At 45.1% G+C, this 20,569-nt stretch overlaps 2 protein-coding genes across 2 annotated transcripts; one reads left to right on the top strand and one right to left on the bottom strand.

Moving 5' to 3' along the window:
- The first annotated feature begins 24 nt into the window (after nt 1-24).
- On the top strand, nt 25-6,907 carry PSMC3 (proteasome 26S subunit, ATPase 3). Its single transcript, XM_027642040.1, has 12 exons — nt 25-159; nt 249-329; nt 3,046-3,171; nt 3,931-4,035; nt 4,130-4,192; nt 4,654-4,791; nt 4,915-5,058; nt 5,280-5,428; nt 5,925-6,021; nt 6,169-6,314; nt 6,484-6,565; nt 6,688-6,907. Exons 1-12 carry the CDS (start codon nt 133-135, stop codon nt 6,796-6,798), a joined length of 1,269 nt encoding a protein of 422 aa, XP_027497841.1. The 5' UTR covers nt 25-132; the 3' UTR covers nt 6,799-6,907.
- Nucleotides 6,908-7,313: 406 nt separating this feature from the next.
- On the bottom strand, nt 7,314-19,520 carry LOC113946574 (transmembrane protein 178B-like). Its single transcript, XM_027642046.1, has 4 exons — nt 18,904-19,520; nt 11,995-12,108; nt 10,744-10,881; nt 7,314-8,980 (listed from the first exon to the last, which is right to left on the bottom strand). The coding sequence occupies exons 1-4, from the start codon at nt 19,283-19,285 to the stop codon at nt 8,736-8,738; spliced, it is 879 nt and encodes a 292-aa protein (XP_027497847.1). The 5' UTR covers nt 19,286-19,520; the 3' UTR covers nt 7,314-8,735.
- Nucleotides 19,521-20,569: the final 1,049 nt, after the last annotated feature.

Genomic DNA, 20,569 nt, shown 5'->3' with positions numbered 1-20,569 from the left:
CAAGGGAGAGAAGGGGCCTCGGAACCCCCGAGCCGCCCGTCCCGCCGCCTCCCGCCCTGAGCGGGCGAGGGCAGTGCGGAATCTGCCGCCCCGAACCCGCCGCGCGGTGCGCGTCCGCAGCCCGGCGGAAAAATGGCGTCGGTGTGGGATGAGTCGGAGGTGAGGGACCGGAGTTGGGACCGGGGGCGGCGGGGATGGGGATGGGGCGAGGCCGAGCCGAGGGTGACGCTGCCGTTGTGCCCCCGCAGGACGGCGTCGGCGAGGAGGTGCTGAAGATGTCCACGGAGGAGATCGTGCAGCGCACCCGCCTCCTCGACAGTGAGATCAAGGTAGCGGCCCGGGGCCGGGCCGGGCCGTCCGGCCTTGGGAGCTTCGCGCTGCTGGAGCTCGGGGCGGGCTTAGCACAGCCACGGGGCAGCGGAAAGTAAGACGCGGTTACCTAGATCGGGAACGGCAGATTGAGGAGTGGTGATTCTCGGGAGAGCAAGCCCGGGGAAGCTGAGTGGGCGGTTGTTCTACACAGCCTTGGATGGTCTTGCCTGCCTCGTAGGCACAGGGGAGGGGGAGATCTGTTCTGTAGCCTGAGACACAAGCGGGATCATCGGGTAGTTCATGTTGGAAGGGACTTGAGAAGACCTCCAGGCCGAGCTCCTTTTCAAAGCAGGGTCAGCCGTAAGCCAGGCTGCTCAGGGCTTTATCCTGTTGAATCTTGAAAACCTTTGAAGACAGATATTGCACCACTTCTCTGGATGTTCAGTGCTGCCACCTGAGAGACCTCGTGAGGATAAAGATTTGCTTTACACAGAGGCTGAGCGTCTCTTGTTTCAGTCTTTGTCTGTTGTCTCATCCATCCACTGTGTACTCTTGTAAAGTGTCTGATTCAGTCTTCTTAATACCTTCCCTAGTAGTCCTCCAGCTGAACAAGCCCACTTCCCTCAGCTACTTCTCAGAGGGGCTGTGCTGCAGTCCCCTATCCATCTCAGTGGCTCTATGCTGAACTCACTCCAGTTTATCAATGTCTTTACTGTATGGGGCGGGCCAAACTGGATCAGAGTGTTGAGTAAAGGGGACTGATCACTTTTCTCCATCTACTGCCTTCAGTCCTGTTAGTGCAGCCTGGATGCTGTTTGCCACACTGTGTAGAGTACATGGCTGGCTCCTGTTCACTTTGCTGTCAATGGACACCCCCAGGTCCATTTTGTCAGAGCTGGTTTCCAGCCAGCCAATCACCAGCCTGTGTCATTGCAAGGTGCACTTCTTTCCCAGGTGCTGGGCTCTGCATTTGTCCTTAAATTTTGTCAGGTTCCTGTGTGCCTATTTCTCCAGTCCCTCAAGGTCCCTGTGAGTGGCAGTCCTGCCCTTGAGACTATGCCCACCAATTTGGTGTCATCTGCAAACATCATGAGAATACACTCCATCTTCTTGTCTTGTTTATTCATTAAGACATTAACTAGATAGACCTGTATCAAGATAGACTCATTTTTCATAAAAGAGCACTTGTAAGTTTAGTATACGTTTGTCTGCTGCCTGATGTTAGCAGTATTGAGATAAAATATTTCATAAATTCTGCAGAGCAACTTCATCTTATACTACTTTAGGCTCCACAAGTAATTCTGACTTATTAACTTTCTTATTCTATAAGGACAGTAAAGGTAAATGTGTGTCTTATGTTTAAATTACAGAATACAGTAAGGAGTAAAAGTACCCTTCTTCATTTTATAGTAAGAGCTTCATAATTGCAAAATGTTTATTGGCATCCTCCCATGCAGTTTTCCTTGAATGTTTCCTAGAGTCTGTTTTATTAAATCAAATTTTAAGTTTTTTGCATTTTTATGTAACAGATTCTGTATTGGCTCCTGTAAAAGTTTTGTCCTGTGAATGTGTTACAGCACAGTATTATGCTTAGGCATCAAGAGTTTTAAAAAGATATTTTCTCAGGGAAGAGTGGATTTCCCTGTGAAACAGAATCACACCAATTCAGATGTGACCAGTTCTCCTGAGACCTCATGGTGCTACAGTCACTTCAGTGGGGATCACAAACTGTGTGTTTTCAAACTGTATGACTAACCAGTAAAGGGAGGAAAACACGTGGGCATCACCCAGACAGCACTACAAAATACCTGTATTGGGTATGTTAGTCTTGGGTATAAATGTAGTTACTGTTGGATGGTGAGTACAGAACTTCTTTTCTTATAGGTTTTTTCCCTTACAGTTAGGAGAATCATAGTTTGGGGTGGAAGGGACCTCTAAAGGTCATCTAGTCCAACCCTCCTGCAATGAGCAGGGACATCTTCAACTAGACCAGGTTGCTCAGAGCCCTGTCCAACCTGGCCTTGAACGTTTCCAGGAATGGGGCATCCACTACCTCTCTGGGCAACCTGTTACAGTGTTTTACTAACCTCATTGTAAAAAAATTCTTCCTTATATCTGGTTTAAATCTACCCGTTTTAAGTTTAAAACCATTACCCCTTGTCCTATTGCAACAGGTCTTACTAAAAAAAGTCTGTTCCCATCTTTCTTACAAGACCCCTTTAAATACTGAAAGGCCACCATGAGGTCTCCCTGGAAACTTCTCCAGGCTGAATCACAGAATGGTTTGGGTTGGAAGGGACCTTAAAGATCATCTAGTTCCAATCCCCTACAAAACATAACTGTGATATAGGCGTGTGTATATGGATGCCTGCTTGTGTATATGTAGTTACCTGGGTACGTATACATTAAAAAAATCACAACCAAACCACAGTTGCCTTATCTGGGTCATATCGTTATCTAGGTCCCATTGCAACCCAGTAAGCTGATGCATTGATCAGACTAAGGCTACCAGGTGACACTGGGAAGAAATTCTCTAATTAGAGACCAGCCTGCATTCCTAACCCGTTTTGGCTAATTTTCTGGGTTTTCCTCTTTTTATATTACATTTCCCTTTATACCCACTGTTTCCTAAGATTTTAGTTTTTATAACTGTTTACTTTTTGGAATAATACATGAATTTTATCTTGTCTTCTGATACTATTCCTATATCTTTTTTCTGTGTACCAATTCCAGATCATGAAGAGTGAAGTACTGAGAGTGACCCATGAGCTTCAGGCCATGAAAGACAAGATCAAAGAGAACAGTGAGAAGATCAAAGTGAACAAAACCCTGCCATACCTTGTCTCCAATGTTATTGAGGTGAGAGTGGTGGACTCTTCTGCAGTGACATGGGACTTGTGTGCAGTATATAGTGACAGGGAGAAAGGGAGGGGAGCTCAGCAGTGATACAGGACATGGAGTATTCTCAAACTACTGATGCTTCTGGAGCCAGGACTTTCAGATTTTTCTGTTTGTGACCTGGAATTGCACATCACTTGCCCACTTCTTGTCTGGGTCATTCCTTAAGCTTTGGCTACTATTCATCTGTATGTAGCAGCTATCAGAGGGTGACACAGCCCCACTAAGTGTAGACTTGGGCATGTGAAATTCTGTACGTGCTCTCTGAAACTTGTGACACAGCACACTTGTGACACAAATGAAAGGCAGTGGCTCTGTTACTACATCATATTCTTTTTGTAACTCAGTAATTTTTAGGATAGGAAAAAAAATGCTGATAGTTTTCTATTTTGAAAAATGGGATTGGTTTGTACTACTGTTTTAAAACTTAATGAACTTAAAACTTAATGTGAGCTGCTTATGGGAGGGGGAATCACTGCCATTAGCTACTACTTTGTTCTGAACTTTGTAGCGTCTTTCTATGCATTGTTGTGTGCTGCTTCTTGAGGAAAGAAAGAAATTGATTTTTACGGGAGAGCTTTAATGCTTTCAGGATTCTACTGCTGATGGATGATGGAAAGTTTTACTTCTCCCACTCCATGTAATTTAGAAGCATTAATCCTGGGGTCAATTCTGCTAGCCTGTTTACATTTTCATGAAGCCTTTCACTCTGGTTTTCAGCTGCTGGATGTTGACCCCAATGACCAGGAGGAGGATGGAGCAAACATTGACCTGGATTCCCAGAGAAAGGGCAAGTGTGCTGTGATCAAGACCTCCACACGTCAAGTAAGATCCATGTCCCCAGCCAGGTGTGAGGAGTGATGCAAAGCACCTTCTCCTAGTACATCTGGGTTTGCTTACTTTGGTTTCTTTCCTACAGACATATTTCCTACCCGTTATTGGGTTGGTTGATGCTGAGAAGTTGAAGCCTGGAGACCTGGTGGTGAGTGATGCTGTTGTGATGGTTAGATATGATGGTAGTGAGAAAATTGCATATGTCTTACCCTTTAGAAAGGAAACAAATCTGTCCATGTTTCCCCAAGACCATTTCTTTACTAAAATTTTATTAGAAAGATATTATGGGTTCAGTCATATTTGTAGTATAGAAAAGTAGTTTAGGATGTGTGTTCCTTACACATAAAAGTAGGTGCTGAAAATTCAGAGATCATCTAGTAAATTTTCTAAACCTAGTCTTTTGTATTGTAAGTAATTTGGATCACTCTTTTAAAATGTGGTAGGTTAACTGTGGTACTGTCCACTGTGCCAAGCTGTGGTGATTTGTTGAGTACCAGTGTCAAAGCTGGTTATTCCTGCATCCCTGAGGTCTAGTAAATCATCTTTGATTGCATGTTTATTAATTGCTATCTGAAGGGCCTGTTAAAAGCAAAGCACTTGTGTTTACAGGGGGTGAACAAAGACTCTTACTTGATCCTGGAGACTCTGCCTACTGAATATGATTCACGGGTGAAAGCCATGGAGGTGGATGAGAGGCCCACAGAGCAGTACAGTGACATCGGGGGGCTGGATAAACAAATCCAAGAGGTGATAATGTATAGTTTCTGGTGTGATGGAGGACAACAGTCTTTGAAATTCAATTTAAAAGCAGGCAGCCTGGATCTGTGGAGAAGAATGGGTTTATGTATTAATGTTTTTCTTTTGCTGTAGCTCGTGGAGGCCATTGTCCTGCCAATGAATCATAAGGAGAAATTTGAAAATTTGGGTATACAGCCACCCAAAGGAGTCCTTATGTATGGGCCTCCAGGAACAGGGAAGACACTTTTAGCTCGAGCATGTGCTGCCCAGACCAAGGTAAAAGGAACCTTTGAAAGTGTGTGCTGCTGTAGAATAGTACCTGACAAAGAATATGAACACCTCCAAGGAGAGAGGGGTCATACATACAAATGGGTGTTACAAAGGCTGAGATTTTCTTTTCTGTTTGCTTGCTTGCTTGTTTTAATTAAGGGCTTCTTATAATACTCGTGACTGACCCTATTGAGAAATGAGGTATAGGATTCTCTTTCACTTCCCAGGCTACGTTCCTGAAGCTTGCGGGTCCACAACTTGTGCAGATGTTCATTGGTGATGGAGCTAAGCTGGTACGCGATGCTTTTGCTCTCGCGAAGGAGAAAGCTCCTTCCATCATCTTTATTGACGAACTGGATGCCATTGGCACTAAAAGGTGAGGTGTAAGCCATGTTGTAAAGCTCTTGGGAGCAGCCCCCTTTCTCTGTGTCTGTGAGCAGAGCCTAGCTTAAAGCATGGTCTACTCAGAAACAAGAGTGTAAGCACAGTTGCACATAGCAGTTGCCACAATCCTTGAGCTCACGGGTGACATTCATGAGACTTGATATCTATCTGATAGTCTCCTGCTGTATAAAACTGTTTTATGATCACTGCAGCAGGCATGTGGAGATGTTCACCCTCCTTTACTACTTGGGCCTGGGCAGCATAAGCCACATTTAGCTCAAAGGACTGAATAAGACTCAGGTGCTGCTGACAGTTATTCTAGTTGCAGTCCTCATCATGGTAGGACTCCTTGTAGTTTCAAGGAGAAATTTGGAAACCCTTGGCCAAGGACTATGAACTACAGACATTCTGTCTTTTGATGTGATTGAAAACATAGGGACAGGTTGGTCAGGTTCATGCTGATAGTTTTACCCTTGTTTCCTCCTCAGGTTTGATAGTGAGAAGGCCGGTGATCGGGAGGTGCAGAGGACCATGCTGGAGCTGCTTAATCAACTTGATGGTTTCCAGCCCAACACGCAAGTCAAGGTTGGGATCTGGCAGGGAGTGCTGCTGAGGTCCAGGGCACTCTAGCAGGGGATGGAAACGATGTCCAGGGAAGAAGCTTGTTGGATCCTTGGGGAGAAGAGGCCCGTTCTCCAGGTGCCTCACACTGATGATCCTACTTCTACTTAGGTGATTGCTGCAACCAACCGGGTTGATATCTTGGACCCAGCTTTGCTCCGCTCTGGACGATTAGATCGGAAGATTGAGTTCCCAATGCCTAATGAGGAGGCCAGAGCCAGAATTATGCAGATCCATTCACGCAAAATGAATGTCAGGTATGGCCTTCTGGGGCTATGTTTGTCACTCACAATGGTACCTCAGGGCTGAGAAGCGGTTGGCAGTCACTTGTTGAGAGCTCACTGTTGGGTTAAGGAAACTCCCTGCCTTGCTTTTTTTATTTGGTACATGTTTAGACTTTTTTTTCCCCTTTTCTGCTCATATCAGCCCTGATGTGAACTATGAGGAACTGGCTCGCTGCACAGATGATTTCAATGGAGCCCAGTGCAAGGCTGTGTGTGTTGAAGCGGTAAGTACTCCTCTACAGCAGCCAGCACTGATGGGAGGGAAATGTGAAAGCTAATGTGGCGTAATTACTTGGAACTGATGTGGTGCTCACATTCCCTTTCTAAATACTGTCTCGTTGGGTAGGGGATGATTGCTCTCCGCCGTGGAGCTACAGAGCTCACCCACGAGGACTACATGGAAGGAATCCTGGAGGTTCAAGCAAAGAAAAAAGCCAACCTGCAGTACTATGCCTGATCTCTGCCCAGTCAAGGTTGTGGCCTTGGCGGAGGACAGGACTAGACTGGACTGTATCACTTAATTTCTGTCTGGAAAAAATAAAGCATTTTTTCCCTTTAAAAACTAATCCGTGATGTGTTGGGGCTGTCACCCTTGCTCGGTGATTCTACATTTGTATAAGGGAGGTTGTAAACTTCCTGTCCATTGTGCCCGTTATGCTGCTTTTGGACCGTCCTGTTAGAAATGGATTAAATCCTGCTCTGCTACTTCTGGACGAGGACCAGCAGGTTATACTGCAGTAAGTGTTCTTTGACATTGATGAGCTGCAGCTCAGACAGCATCCCTGGTTTCTACCTGTGCAGCCAGTGAACATTCTACAGCTTTGTTAGTGTTTGAATATTTTGAACTAACACACATTTTTCAAGGGAGAAGTGAACACAATTCACATATGAATGATGTTTGAACTTAACTCTGGAAGCTTTAACACCATTGCTGGTATGTATGTGAGCTCTCTGATGAATCAGTCCATCCACTGAGCAAGTCTTTCAGTACTTTTAATGCCAGTTGAGAATTACAACTTCCATTTAAAAATTACACTTCTCATAAATACACTGACTTTAGCATTAAGTATCTTACATGCCACTGTATTGTATTTTAAATACAATGTAAACATCTCCAAATGCTGGCCATCTCATCTTTACCTGTGCAGTTTTTGGACGCTTGGGAGAGGGGCAGGGATGTGAGGGGGAAAAAAAAAATCAATGAATGAAAGAAAAATGCACCCCAAAGTACTTTGGCTGATGTTCCTGAGTTAGCCCTAGTACTTCTGCTGGTACCAAGGTCCTTAGTGTCATTTTGGAGGGGGATCTTGTTCCAGCAGAACATGCGTGTTCTTGACACACTGCTCAGGAGGCATTTGACATTAGAAAGGGTGAGTGGAGAAGTGAGCAGAAGCCACACGTTCCTGAGGAAAGTACATTGCGGTTCCTTTGGACGTTGGTATTAGAGGGGGCTGTACATCTGCTAGTTTAGCAGTACTGTTACTTGAGCTTGGGGAGAATTACTCATCTCCTTTCACAGAACAGGAGTGCACCCACAAGATAGTTAGAGGGTGAAGGTTGATCCTGGCAGCTCAAACTGTGACATATTTTGAGAAACATACCCTGGCCTCTAGTGGAACAGTTATAAGCTGCATGTTGCATACATCTCCCCATTAAAAAAAGGGTATGTTAGTTAGCCAAATAAGTAATCTCACCTGTGTAAGAAGCTGAGAAAAACTTTCCCCTCCTTTCCTAAAGCCAGTAAGAGTTTTCTTGGAGTCTTGCTGCTCAGTTACAGCTGGCTCCTTTTCAAAACAGCTTCAGTAGTGAGTAAATAGATGATACCACAGCAAAGAATAGCACGGGTTTCTGATTTAAATGAATTAATACTAAGAATGGGCTAATTCTTTGGCCTAAACCTCAGCTTAGATCAAGGTTCTTTTGGGAAAGGATGGCCTGAGCCAACACTAGACACGCCTGTTGCAAAAGTGTTCAAGCCAACTTCACTTAGCTCCTTGCCCTAATTTGGGTCTGAATTACACAGACCTGCAGCAATAGAGTTGGTGCGTAAACATCCCTTACAACTGGACAATAACAGGACCATGGAGGTACAGTTCAAAAAAACAGCACAAAAAAAGACACAGCCTTGGACTTAATCCCTTGTAAACAGAAAAAAAACAAATTGAAAGAACTGTCCCCCTTAAACCATCAATGATCAAGTTGCCCATAATTCAAACCTGGAGTTACTTGCAATGTCCATGTCTGCGACTGGAGTCTGTAGCAGCATCCCAGAGGCTGGTGTTTCAACAGCTATGGCACTGCTCTCCACGTGCCGACATGCCACCTCTTCCTGGTGTTAACCCACAGCTCTGCCCAGGCTGCACTTTCCAGAGTCTCTCCTCACTTCCTCCAGGGTCACACGGCCCCGTTTTCTTGTCTGGGTTTTTGTACGGATGCTCGGGAAGTGTTGAGTGATGGGGCCAATGTGCAGAGGAACCCAGCCAGCAGGGTGAGGCCCAGCCCTCCCCAGGCACAGAACATGGACCAGCCATAGCCATGACTGATGTCCTCTGGCAGCCCATAAACGTAGCGAGGATAGCGAGATAACTCAAAATTGATCCCAGCTACACATGTGCAGAGTGAGATGATACAGCATGTACCTGCAGGAGAAAAGCAAGAGGGTTCTACACTGCCCTCAGACAGGTTAATTATGCACTGGGTTTTTAACCCTAGGTATTTTCAGTCATGAATTTTCAAAATCAAGAATTACCCCTGGGTTTTTTCTTCAGTCCTACTAGTCATTCTTATTATAAGGCAGAGAAAAAAAAAAAAGGGAAAATATGTAGGACTGCAGGATACCTTGATTCACAAATAACCAATATTGTCTTAGCTCCTTCTGTTGCAATTTTGAACTCAGTCATGTATAGTTCAATGACTAATGTCATCAGGTTCCAGACAGTACCCGAGCAGTTTCTCCTATAGAAGATTAATACTTAATCCCAGGGCTGCAAGTGCAGCACTGCTTGATTTCTACCAGGAACACCCATACTTCTGCCAGCTGTACCCTAGGCCCATAGAGAGTGCCCAGGATTTTGTCATCTGCTACACATTCACTAAACACCTATATAGAGGAAGAAAAAAATCTTAAGAAACATAATGTAAGGCACCCTAGTATGTCTAATACGCACTATACACTAGTCTCGAGGTGATCATTTTATTCTCTCCAGCTGTACATTTATGTCTAAATACTAATGACAGCTCTTCCTGCTGACAGCATGCCCATCGCACTAAGCGCAAAAGCACTTGAAGGGGACCCAGTCTACCTCTTCCACTTACTATACTTTACTCATTCACTGCTGTGCAATAAAGAAACTAAAATGTTCCCAAGGAAACTGCAGTTAAGCAGCACATAAGATTACCAAGGACAGCACAAGCCTAACTTCCAGCCTTTCTAGCATCACACCATGTCAGCAGGGTGGGTTTTGTGCAGCCTTCAAAAACACTCCTTGAGAAGGCTTGTCTATGGCAAGGGAAGATTTCCCCACACACCCCACCCCAAAAGAGGCACCAAACCAGCGTCACACCTACTTTTTCAGGTGGTAGAGATACTGTTAACCAAGAAGTTCCTTGCTTGTAGCCATTATAGATGCTGACACTGGGCCTCTAGGGTAGCAGGTCTGGCTTTTAGGTAATTTGCAATTTTTCATACTTGAAAATTGCATATTTACTGCTTGCACCTCACCCTTGGAGCATCTCAGTACCTCACCCAGTACCTCACCCTTTTGGTACACTTGTTGCTACTATGTCCCTTTCAAATAAAGATAAAATACTGACCATTTTTAAGCTGAACAATCAAAGAAAGGTTTTCAGAAAAACCTCTGGCCACCCAGGAAGTCTGCTCCCAGCCAGGACAAACAGATCTAACACACCTGGCAAGCACTAAGTTCATGTCCTTATCACTGGACCAATGTTCTCCCAGGCTTGGCTGGGTTTGGACTTCATCATTACACTTCATCTTTGAGTATCAGAAAGGTGCTCCAAATCAAACTGTTTGTTTGTTTGTTTGTTTGTTTGTTATGATTCTCTAGGAAAACTGAACTGAGCTGTCTGACAGGAGCCACAGGCTGCACATTTGGAGCACGAAAGAGGACAGTGCTCATTGTGCACATGGTCTCTGGGGCTACACACCAGCTCTCTAGAGCTGAAGGCTCATACACATACATTGGGGTCTACTCAGAAACATGCAAATACCCATGCAATCACAGATCCTGCCCACTGCTGGAAGTGGTAACTGCACTGTGCTGATGGTTTGCTGCACTAAATAATTTTGCTGCTTCGTGTGGTTGCTGTGGGCTAATTTGACTTTTACAAGCCAACAATACTGAATGTGGTAACTTGAGGAGCAGAAGCAAAAGGCTCTCACCTCCCATTAGGAAGAGCAGCCCAGCCACATACTGCATAAGCTCCTGCTGTTTGCAGCAGCCCAGCACACCAATGATCCACCCAAACAGGATGATGGAGACTGCCATGCCAATGAAGCCAGCTGTCATCCTCCGCAGATCTGAAGAAAGAGAAAGGAGAAAAGCAAGAAAGAAGACATGAAGATGGTGGCACCTAGACAGGACAGCCAGGGGAGAGTCCAGACATACGTAGATTTACTGGTTCTAAAGTTTATACTTCACCCATGGATTCCTCCTCCTGTAGCTTCTTTGAGATAGTTTGCCCAACATGGGATAGAAGGGGTGTATTATGAACTCAGCACTATGCTAATACTGCAGGGGCTTTTTTTCTTTTTTTGGTGTGGTGTCTTTCTTTGGGATAGAGTTTGTTGGAGGAGTGTCTGCTGAAAATAGAAACAAAAGCGAGAGGGGACACTGAAGAGAACTAAAGGACTAGCGCACAGAAGGCAACGTGAACTGAAAAGAGGAATAATGGGAGGACCAAAGCAGACAGCAGATCAGTACAGTATTATGGGAACAACTCCAGTAACAAGCTCTAAAAAAAAGCTTGGGTACCAATGATATGAAGAGCACTTAATCATCCATAGTAAAATTGCTGTTCTTGTCTCCTCCTAGTTCAGTCTCTAGCTGAAATAAGATTTTCTTGGCATGGACTCTCACATGACAGGGCCTAGGCTGAATTATGTGAGGCAACAGAAAAAGAAAAAAAAAAAAAACAGAAAAGCAGGAGCAGAAAAAACTGATTAAATCATTCTCAGTCACAGGCTACAGGTCAGTTATCTGTGTGGGAAGGACTTGGGCATAAGGCAGCTTGTGGGCCAGGTGCTAGTAACAAGAGGTTGAAAGGACAAACGGAGATGTTCCCTAAAATAGTTGGTCACCAGGGGTTGCACCAGGTCACCAGGTGCACACAGAAAAATGCAACAAGGTCTATACAGTGATGCAGCACCTTTCCTGTAAGCCAGCTAGGACCTGTCTGACCCCAGATCCACCTTACAGCACACTCCACACATACCTGTATTCACAGCTTTAAACCCCTCCAAACCTCATGTCCCCTTCCAATTATACTGTCGGCTGCTTGCACTTCCTCACTAATAAATGTGTATTTATGCTTAGAGCCCAGTGACAGCTAGGTGACTCAGAGCCCTCACTTGGCATCGCTTTAAGGCATGAAGTAATCCAAACAGTCTTGTACACTACTTTGGGTTACTTACGGAGCGCATGCCACTCATCCTGCCGGATTGTGTTTGTGATGTTGACAGGCAAGTTGCGAGGCAGAGAGCTGGAGGTGTAGTGGTACTTCACAGCAGTGCAGCGCTGGATAACTCCTGTAAAAGAAACATCAGTGTGAAACAGCATGAAAGCTCTGTGCCTTGCACTTGCTGTTGAGTTTGCTGGCCCAGCAGAAATCACACAGGGGAAGCTTTAGTTCAGTAACAGAGCAAATGTAACCAAAAAAGAGCTTCAAAAGTTTACTTCAAAGGCTTTGGGATTAGCAGGGGAGGGAACCTTGCTACAAAGAAACACCAGCAAAGAAGAAACTAGGTGCTGATGTGGGCAAGCCCCAAGAAGCAATAGCTAAAGTAAACATTAAGGACAGTGACCAAAAACATCTCCAGAAGCTTCCTAGAGGAACTGCTATGGGATGTCTCAGGACACAAGAAAGTGTCTAAGTACCAAGAAGACTTGTTTTGTCTCTAAGACAGAGCTGAACCACTTTGAAAATTTTGAATGAATGCTGGGAAGTGAACTGCATGGGAGAATCATTTGAATTCACTCCAATAGTCATTGACTCTTTGCTTTATTTTCAACGAACAATAGTACCCAGGTAGGCTTGTTTCCACCATAGCTTAAAGAAAAGTGTACCCCACATGTAAATGTGAACATACAAGCATGCTCTTCTTGAAAGCGATTTTCAGTTCAGAAAATGGGAGAGAATAAACATGGATGGTGGGATAGAAGTGAACAGCTAGAAAGGTAAAAGCGCTAAATAGTACAAAAAGTTCCCCTTAAACAATGGTTACAGGGTCATTACTGCTATTTAAACCTTGGGGCAGAAGAACCAATCAAAAACAATGAGTTGGCCAGTAAGCTAATTAAGCTGGTGAACAATCACTAGCATAGAGCTGCAAACTCAGTGATCAGCTTTGTAAAAGACACCAGAAAACCCAGGAGAAGCAATGGGCTTTGTGCAGCTCTCACAGCAATGAGAAACATGATTTTGTTCTCTAACGATGTTTACTGGGACTGTACTGACCTGGTTTCTGCAAGGACTTGCAAAGAGGAAACCCCAGTTTCACAAGATTAGGAGTTGCATGCAAGAGGCCCAGCCAATCCAGCCATCAGGCCAGAATGAGAAAGGTGATCTGGATTTCCCCCCATTTCAAGCACGACCCCACCCTCAGATGTGCTTCCCACCACACCCTTCCCCTGCCTCGCTCCCTGACACTTCCCCAACACCAGAGAGCGCTGGCAGTGAGACACGAGACATGGAGTTCTGCCCTTCATCTTAAGCCATTCTGCACCACGCTGTGGAGCAGCACTCCCTCTTTGCACTTATCTCAGGACAAGTGTCTAGAGCCGCCTGAGCAAATGATCAGCAAGACAACCCAGTGACAGACTATGCCAGCTCATTTGCAAAGGCTATAGATACTAAGTTAAGAATTTAGGCCATAAGGAGCACATCACAGTATCTAATTAAATTTCATCTGTAACTGCTGACTGAATTCAACTTCAATATTGACATGATTTACATGTGTTGTAGAGAAATATGTATTCAGAACAAACTAATGACACCGGATTTCAGATTACAATGCACTGGACTCATTAAAATATGATCTATGCACTTACATATTCTGATTATAAAAGTAGTATACATGAAGCAGTATTTTGTCATAAGAGCAAGGATTACTATTTTTATACCTCATTAAAGAAAAAGCGAAGACTAGAGATGTACATCCCTCATGATCAAAGCTATGGACTCCTCAGCTAAAACATCACTGAGAAAAATACTTGTTCCATATAATTCCAAGAGTTTGACATGTAAACTTAAACTAAAATCTCTTCACCTTCCTATACAAACCTGGTTACTTAGAAGTTTTTGAATATCAATTCATTCTGCCTTTGGTTTAGAAATTATACTCCTAATCCTTTCTTCCCTGTAATTAAAAGTGCTAATTTTATGTAGGTAGCACATACAATTATACTAAAACAGCAAGTCTGCAAAACAAAGAGCTCAGGAGTTCACAAATTGTAGGGTTTTTGCTCAGCACTGATCTCTAATCCACGGGCTTGGTGATGGCCTTTGGACTACACCAGCACAAGTCATTTTTCTAACAAGATTCCCATTTCCCTTGGAGCAGAGGCTGGACCCACTCTAGTGTGAGTCACCATAAGCAAACAAGAGAGGCCTCTCTATGTAGGTCTGCTAAAAAAGCTGAAATAGGCAGGCAGGAGCCAGGGGATCGGGGAAGCAGTGAGGGGGATCTCTCGGTTGAATACCTACTCACTTTCTCACAGAAAACCATAACATGCACCCAGGCAATCTTCAGTAGCCAGATTTTGCATCTGCAGTCACTAGCTCATGTTTCCCATTTTCTGAGACAATCTCTAGGTCTCATTTGCAGAGATGCCATGCATTCAATTATGGCCAGGTATTCCACAGGGCTGTATTTAAAGTCATATAACACCTTGTTCTCTAGGTACTCAAGAAAAAAAAAGTAAAAATCAAAATCAGGTCTGCAGTCTCAAAATTATTGTGAAGTCAAAGGTATTTCAAAGGTACTCCAATAAGTCCTTTGACCTGATCCCTTACATACCTCAAACTGCAGTCCATAGAATAGGGACAGCATCCTGCCCTCCATTTCAGAAACCTGCTAGCAAAATGATTTCCCTTTTTTTTAATAATACAGTGAGACAAGTACCATAAGAAAGCCTGCCAAAATTAAAACCTTTGCCTTCAGGCAAGGGCTCGAACAGAACAGAGTCACGTGGTGATCAACAAGTAAGTAAGCATTGTATTTTTTGGCGCACAAGTAAATTAAGAATGCAGGACAGAAGGGGGCAAGTGCTCATGTCGCTAGCTTACCATAAAGCACATGTACAAGAAAAAGATTAGACAGACAGCCTGATCCCAGCATTTCTAAGGGGTCTTAAAAGAACAGTGTGAAAATCGCACAATGTGCATTTTACTTGTGCAATTTTCTTGATTAAAAGATAAATATGAACTGCAATGAATTCCATCCAGCAGTGTCACAGTGACACTTTAATGGCCAAACTACATGCCTGCGCCTTCTCACAGCCAACATTGTTTCTAACACCTTGTCCTCAATGTGTTTTTTTTTTACCCTTCAAGATTACAAATGCAGACAGGTTCCCCTCCCACAACCCTTGAAACTCACACAACCCAAAATAGTACATGCGAGTGTCCCTGAACGAGTCCTTTCTCCTGACTGAGTATGAAGGCTGGGATATATCAGAAGATGCTGGCTAAAATAGCTAGATACCCAGGCAGAGCACAGGTCCCTTGTTCCTAAACTGCCAGAAACCTGGAAACACAGACGCAGACCTGCTGTGATACATTCAGTTTGTAATTCTGGGCTCAGTGCATCCTGACTTTCTCTCAATTTAGTTTTTGTCTCTCTCCAACTTTGAAACATGAGTTTTCTTCTCTTTATTGCCTATGTTCCAGTTACAAGGAGGAAATGAGGGGTTCTCATTTTCAGTTCTGCTATGTGGCCCAGTCCTATCTTAGAGCACTTTGACTCTCACACAGCTGGGAGAGACCCTCTCCTGACCATGAGCAGGCAGTTAACAATTCATTACCACATGAGGTCTGGCCCTCCCCTCCCTTATGCCCAGGACCAAGTGGCCACTGAAGCTCCCTGGTGTATTCCTACCATTTCTGCCCAAGATTTTGAGGAGCATCACAGCTATGGGTTCACTCTGTCCACATCGGCACCCAAGGGCCACCAGACCAAATAAATCAACTTTCCTTTAAGATACCATGATAATTTTTACAGATCACACTTACTGACAGATCATACTTACCAAGGACCATGACCAAACAGACTGAGTTTATTAAACATGCCACTATAGTAGATCATCTACAGACCTCACAGTCAATCCTCTAATCCTTCCAATTTATCACCAGTTGGAAAGAATAGGAACAGTACAGACACCAGGACTGAGCAGTTTTCTCTCAAGGGCCTCATTACTGCCACAAACTGTTGTGTTCCTCTGCTTAAGCATCCAGTTGTTCTCCTCACTTTTTCAGCTACATAATGGTAATCTTTTCTGCCCAGTCTATGTGAGATGTACCAGTCCCATCCCAGAGACTTTTCAGAGCAAGCTTGAAAAGCAATAAAATCCCCACTTTATCAAGAGTGATGAACTTTTTCTTTTTAATTCCTTCAATTTAGTGATGTTAAAATGCATGTTTTTCAAATGAACCCACCAAGTTATCCAAAGCAGCCTATTAGAATGGGTCTCTCCTAACTAATCATTTTCTACTGTCACCATTTTGTAAGCAACACCTTTTTACTCTAATAGGTAGAGAAAACCTCTAAACAGGATATAATAAATCCCTGTAAGACCTCACTACTTAAAAATACTCCACGCAGAAGGTTTTTGTTGTAGCATCAGTTATCCAATGTGTAATCCACATAGCATAGGCTAGAAGATGATGTATTACTCAAGTGGTTCAGTTCTCTGGCTGCTATCTCTTACTGACTGCTAATCTCCATTTCTCCCATGTGGTTTGTGAATTATTTCTTCTTTTGCCTTCTTAATTGTATTTTTAAAAAGAAAAAAGATATTTTTTCACAGTTCCAAAATGGTGATTCTGCATTTTAAGAAAAATCCCACACATCATTCCCATCTTACGTTTAAACATCTCCCACCTCTCAGTTTTAAGCTGCATTTTTTGACTTCTGCCTTTTCATTTTAAACATACGAAGTAAATATATTTTACTTTTTTTTAATATTTATTTTAGATATATAAATGGATGCATCCATATACATCATTAGCTACAATGCTCAAGTATGAAAGTTTCCACAGAATCATTTTGTAGTAATAGCAGTAGATAAATACAGGACTAAAAATCCATCCAATTATCTAAATGGATAAGAGTATTTATGGACTTAGTAATTTATTCAGAATTCAAGATAGACACAGAAAGAAATCTTATTCCGGAGAGAGTAAGAAAATGGAGACTATAAACCCAAACCAAAATTACCACAGGAGTGTGAGAAAAAAAATTTACTCCTCTGTCACTAAAAGCCTATAAAAATCTATAAATTAAGAAATACTAGGAATATAAGAAGGTATCACACATCACCAAAGAGCTAGCTGAAAACTTAATGCAAATCAAGGAGAAAGTAGGACTTTCAGAGGTGCACAGTAGTGATCTTCAGCTCACATCAGGGAAAAAACACCTGTTTTTTTCTTTTTGGAAGGCCTAGATCTAGTATTATGCTTGAGAGAACAGCTCAGACACAGCCACACCTGACCGTCAGTTGGAAAAGGCTGCTTAATCACAGTTGTCAGAGAAAAAGACAGACACAGCAGGAACAAGGAAAGGCTGCTAGTAAAGGAGGTCAGGGGAAGGGATAAGAGAGTCATATCTATTTAAAGATCTAATTCTACAAAAACTATTATTAATAATTTCCCTCTATAAGATGACACATAAATCTTTATAGTAGCAACCGCAGACCTAATAGGTAAAGAATATGAGGGAAGCAAGGCTTGAAGGGAAAGGCAAGGTCTGTTTTTAGAACAGCTGAAAAAAAAAGAAATAAAGTAGAAAGAAAACCTTTTGGATTTAGAGTCCTTACAGTTTTACACATCAGACCCTGAGGAAGATAATTCACCAGCCTGTAGTGCCCTCGTGCATGTAGAAAACAGACTCAAGCCTCTCTGACTGTTGAGGTGTTGGAAAAATATCACTGAAAAAGAAGTACTGAGGACCAAACTAGTATTCCTCCCATTCCTTCCCCCATCTTAGCTAATCTCAATGGGAGCTGAAAGCATTTTGCTTGATGTGAAGCAAAACAATACATAAATATTTTACATGACAGCCACAATTAATAGGAAGAAATTAAAGAGCTGCCTTTTAGTGAAAGGAGCTCAACATGGAAATTAAAAAATGAAAACACATAAAAAGAATCCTAGGAGATTAAATGGAGAAAGAAGCTAAGCACACAGCACTAGACTTTCTAGAAGTAAGAGTCACTGCGGTGCATTGGAAAGAAGGGACAAAGACGAGCTAAGATTCACAGTGCCAGTCTATCCAGCCTCTGCTGTGCAGGACTGGCGTCACAGTTGGAAGCCAAGCCGAAAACTGCACTCGTTTTCTTAAGATAGCATTTCCATTTTGTGCCTCAATGGAAGCACTTCTCCCAGTTCCTCTTCTTCCTGTGCTAATATGTACCTGCGGGAACAGTAAATCCTGTTATCTATCATTAACCATACGTAACCCATTGGCTTCATGGGTCAGCCCGCTACATTTTTTGTATCATCAAGTGCAGGAATTTTATTCATACGTCGTGGCCTGCTTGGCTTTGTAGCATGTGCCACAACAGTAGAAGATCCACAGCTTTCTCTTCTGTCACCCTGGGGAGCCTGAGTGACATCCATCACCACGAAAGCCTGGCAATCTATTGCGGCAATGATAACTCCCCGCTACTAGCAGAGGAACAACAGGTCCCTTTCACCTTGCTGTAAAAATCACAGCACTATGAACAATACTGCACATTTCTCAGCACTCAATAAGAAAGTGCCAGGATTAGGAGGACGCCCACCGAGACCACGCTCGAGAGTCAGGCCCTGCACTGGGCCCCCGAAGGGGCTCTCCGAGGACATGGTTCCACCCAGCACTGCAGCATTTTAAGCAGAGGGAGGCGCACAAAACCGGGATAGGGTCAGGGCCACGCTCGCCGCTTCCCGCACGCCAGGAACACCCGGAGCCACGGGGCTGGTCGGGGCTCCGTCCGCGCTCTCCCGCCGCCCCGTCCTCGCCGCAGCAGCGGCAGCCGCGGCCCCGCCCGCAGACCCGGTGCCCCGGCGGGGACGCGCTCAGCACCACGGACAGCGGCGGGGCCGCCACCGCCCCCCGCCCCCGCACCTTTCCGGATGAGCTCCTCGCTGTCCGGCTCGTAGCCCGCGCGGTGGCAGCGCCTCCAGAGTCCCGAGACGGTGGAGTTGAAGCGGCGGCCGCAGTGCGAGTCCAGCGCGGCAGAAGCGGCGGCGGCCGGGGCGGGGGCCGGGGGCCGCCCGGGCAGGAGCGCCCGAGGGGGCCGGGCGCGGAGCGGCAGGTGCGAGCTGGGCGCCGACATGGAGCCGGGCGGGTCGCTGCGCTTGTGGCCGAAGCCGCGGCAGCGCTCGCGGTGCCGCCGCGCGTCCGTCTCGTACCAGGAGTCGGTGCCGATAGCCACGGCCAGGAGGGCGAGGGCGGCGGCGGCCAGGAGCAGCCCGGTGCCGCTCAGCGCCTGAGCCGCGGCCGCCATCTTACCGCGCCGGGGGTGGCAGGGGCGGGCGCTTCCCTGCAGCCCTACTGGGGCCGCCGCCCGCGGCACCGCCCCCGGAAGGGACACCAGGCCAGCGCCCCCCGCGCCCCGGCACCGTGCCGAGCTCCCTGCTATACCGGCGTATCCCCCCCGGGGCCCTCCGGCCCGGGCTCGAGGGAGTCCTGGACGCCGACCCCCGCCACAGCATCGGGCTCCTGCTCCGCAGACCGAGGCCCCCTCCCTTGGCGGAGTCCCTGTCCCGCCCCCGGCAGCTACCAGGGGATGGATGACCGGGGGAAGGGGTGAGCGGAGCCCCCGACCCTTTCCGCGGCCTCCCCTGGTCCGTCCATCCGGCCTGCCCGGAGGGTAGAAGCGCAGAGATCAGCCCTGCTCACACTGCGAGGTCGCGGCAGCCAGCAGTTTTTCAAATGTAGGCGAAATACAAACACCTCCCCCAACAGCATTTGTTGACGTTTGGATGATGATTCCTCCTCAACCCCTCATTAGCGGTTAATGGAAAATAAGGCCTGAAAAGCTGAAAAACGTCAATCTATTTTATGTAATGAGAAGCAGGCTAAATCCACTCCATTAGTTAAATGCAGCATTTCCAGGGGCACAAAATCCCTTCTGATCACGCTTGTTGTATGGGACTTGTTCCTCCAGCTCCAGCACTATCACTCAGTTGTTAGGCCATTGTCTTGTCAATTCTGGCCCCAGATAAAATGATCTACTGATATTTCAAAATTAAAAATTTATTGCCCAGTTTTGAAATTCTTAGTTTTGTTTGTTAGAAGTACTTTAAATTGTTTCCCAGGATCTCCTACAGATCAACTGTAGGAGATTCAGATCCTTCCCCCCCCCGCCTTGTCACATCTTGATCTCTCATCCACACTCAAACACCCTTCCCAGCACTTTTCCCACAACGCTGCCCAGAACAGCACACTGCTTATCTCCTCAGAGCACTATGCCTGGTGGAAACATGCAGCAGTCACAGCTAAAGCTTGCTTTAACCACATTTCAGCATGATCCTCTTCTGCAGTTTGCACTGGACAGATGGGATTACCATCCATGCAGCTGCACATTAGTGCCTTCAAGGCAGACAAATTGAAAGGGCTGCTGTCAAAAGAATTTTCTTACACATACCAGCTAAATTAAATCTTCCACATGAAGAGTGAAAAATAATTTTAAAATACAATCACTGCTCTAGATAACATGAAAAAATCCTTCAATTGTAATAGCTCTTTCCTGGAAAGATCCAAATATTCACATTTCCTAAATCTGCAA

This window comes from Corapipo altera, unplaced genomic scaffold (genome assembly GCF_003945725.1).
Source record: "Corapipo altera isolate COAL_440 unplaced genomic scaffold, ASM394572v1 23b, whole genome shotgun sequence".
NCBI lineage: Eukaryota > Metazoa > Chordata > Aves > Passeriformes > Pipridae > Corapipo > Corapipo altera.
Note: the sequence above shows the minus strand (reverse complement) of the source record. Positions and strands in the feature narration are given on the sequence as shown.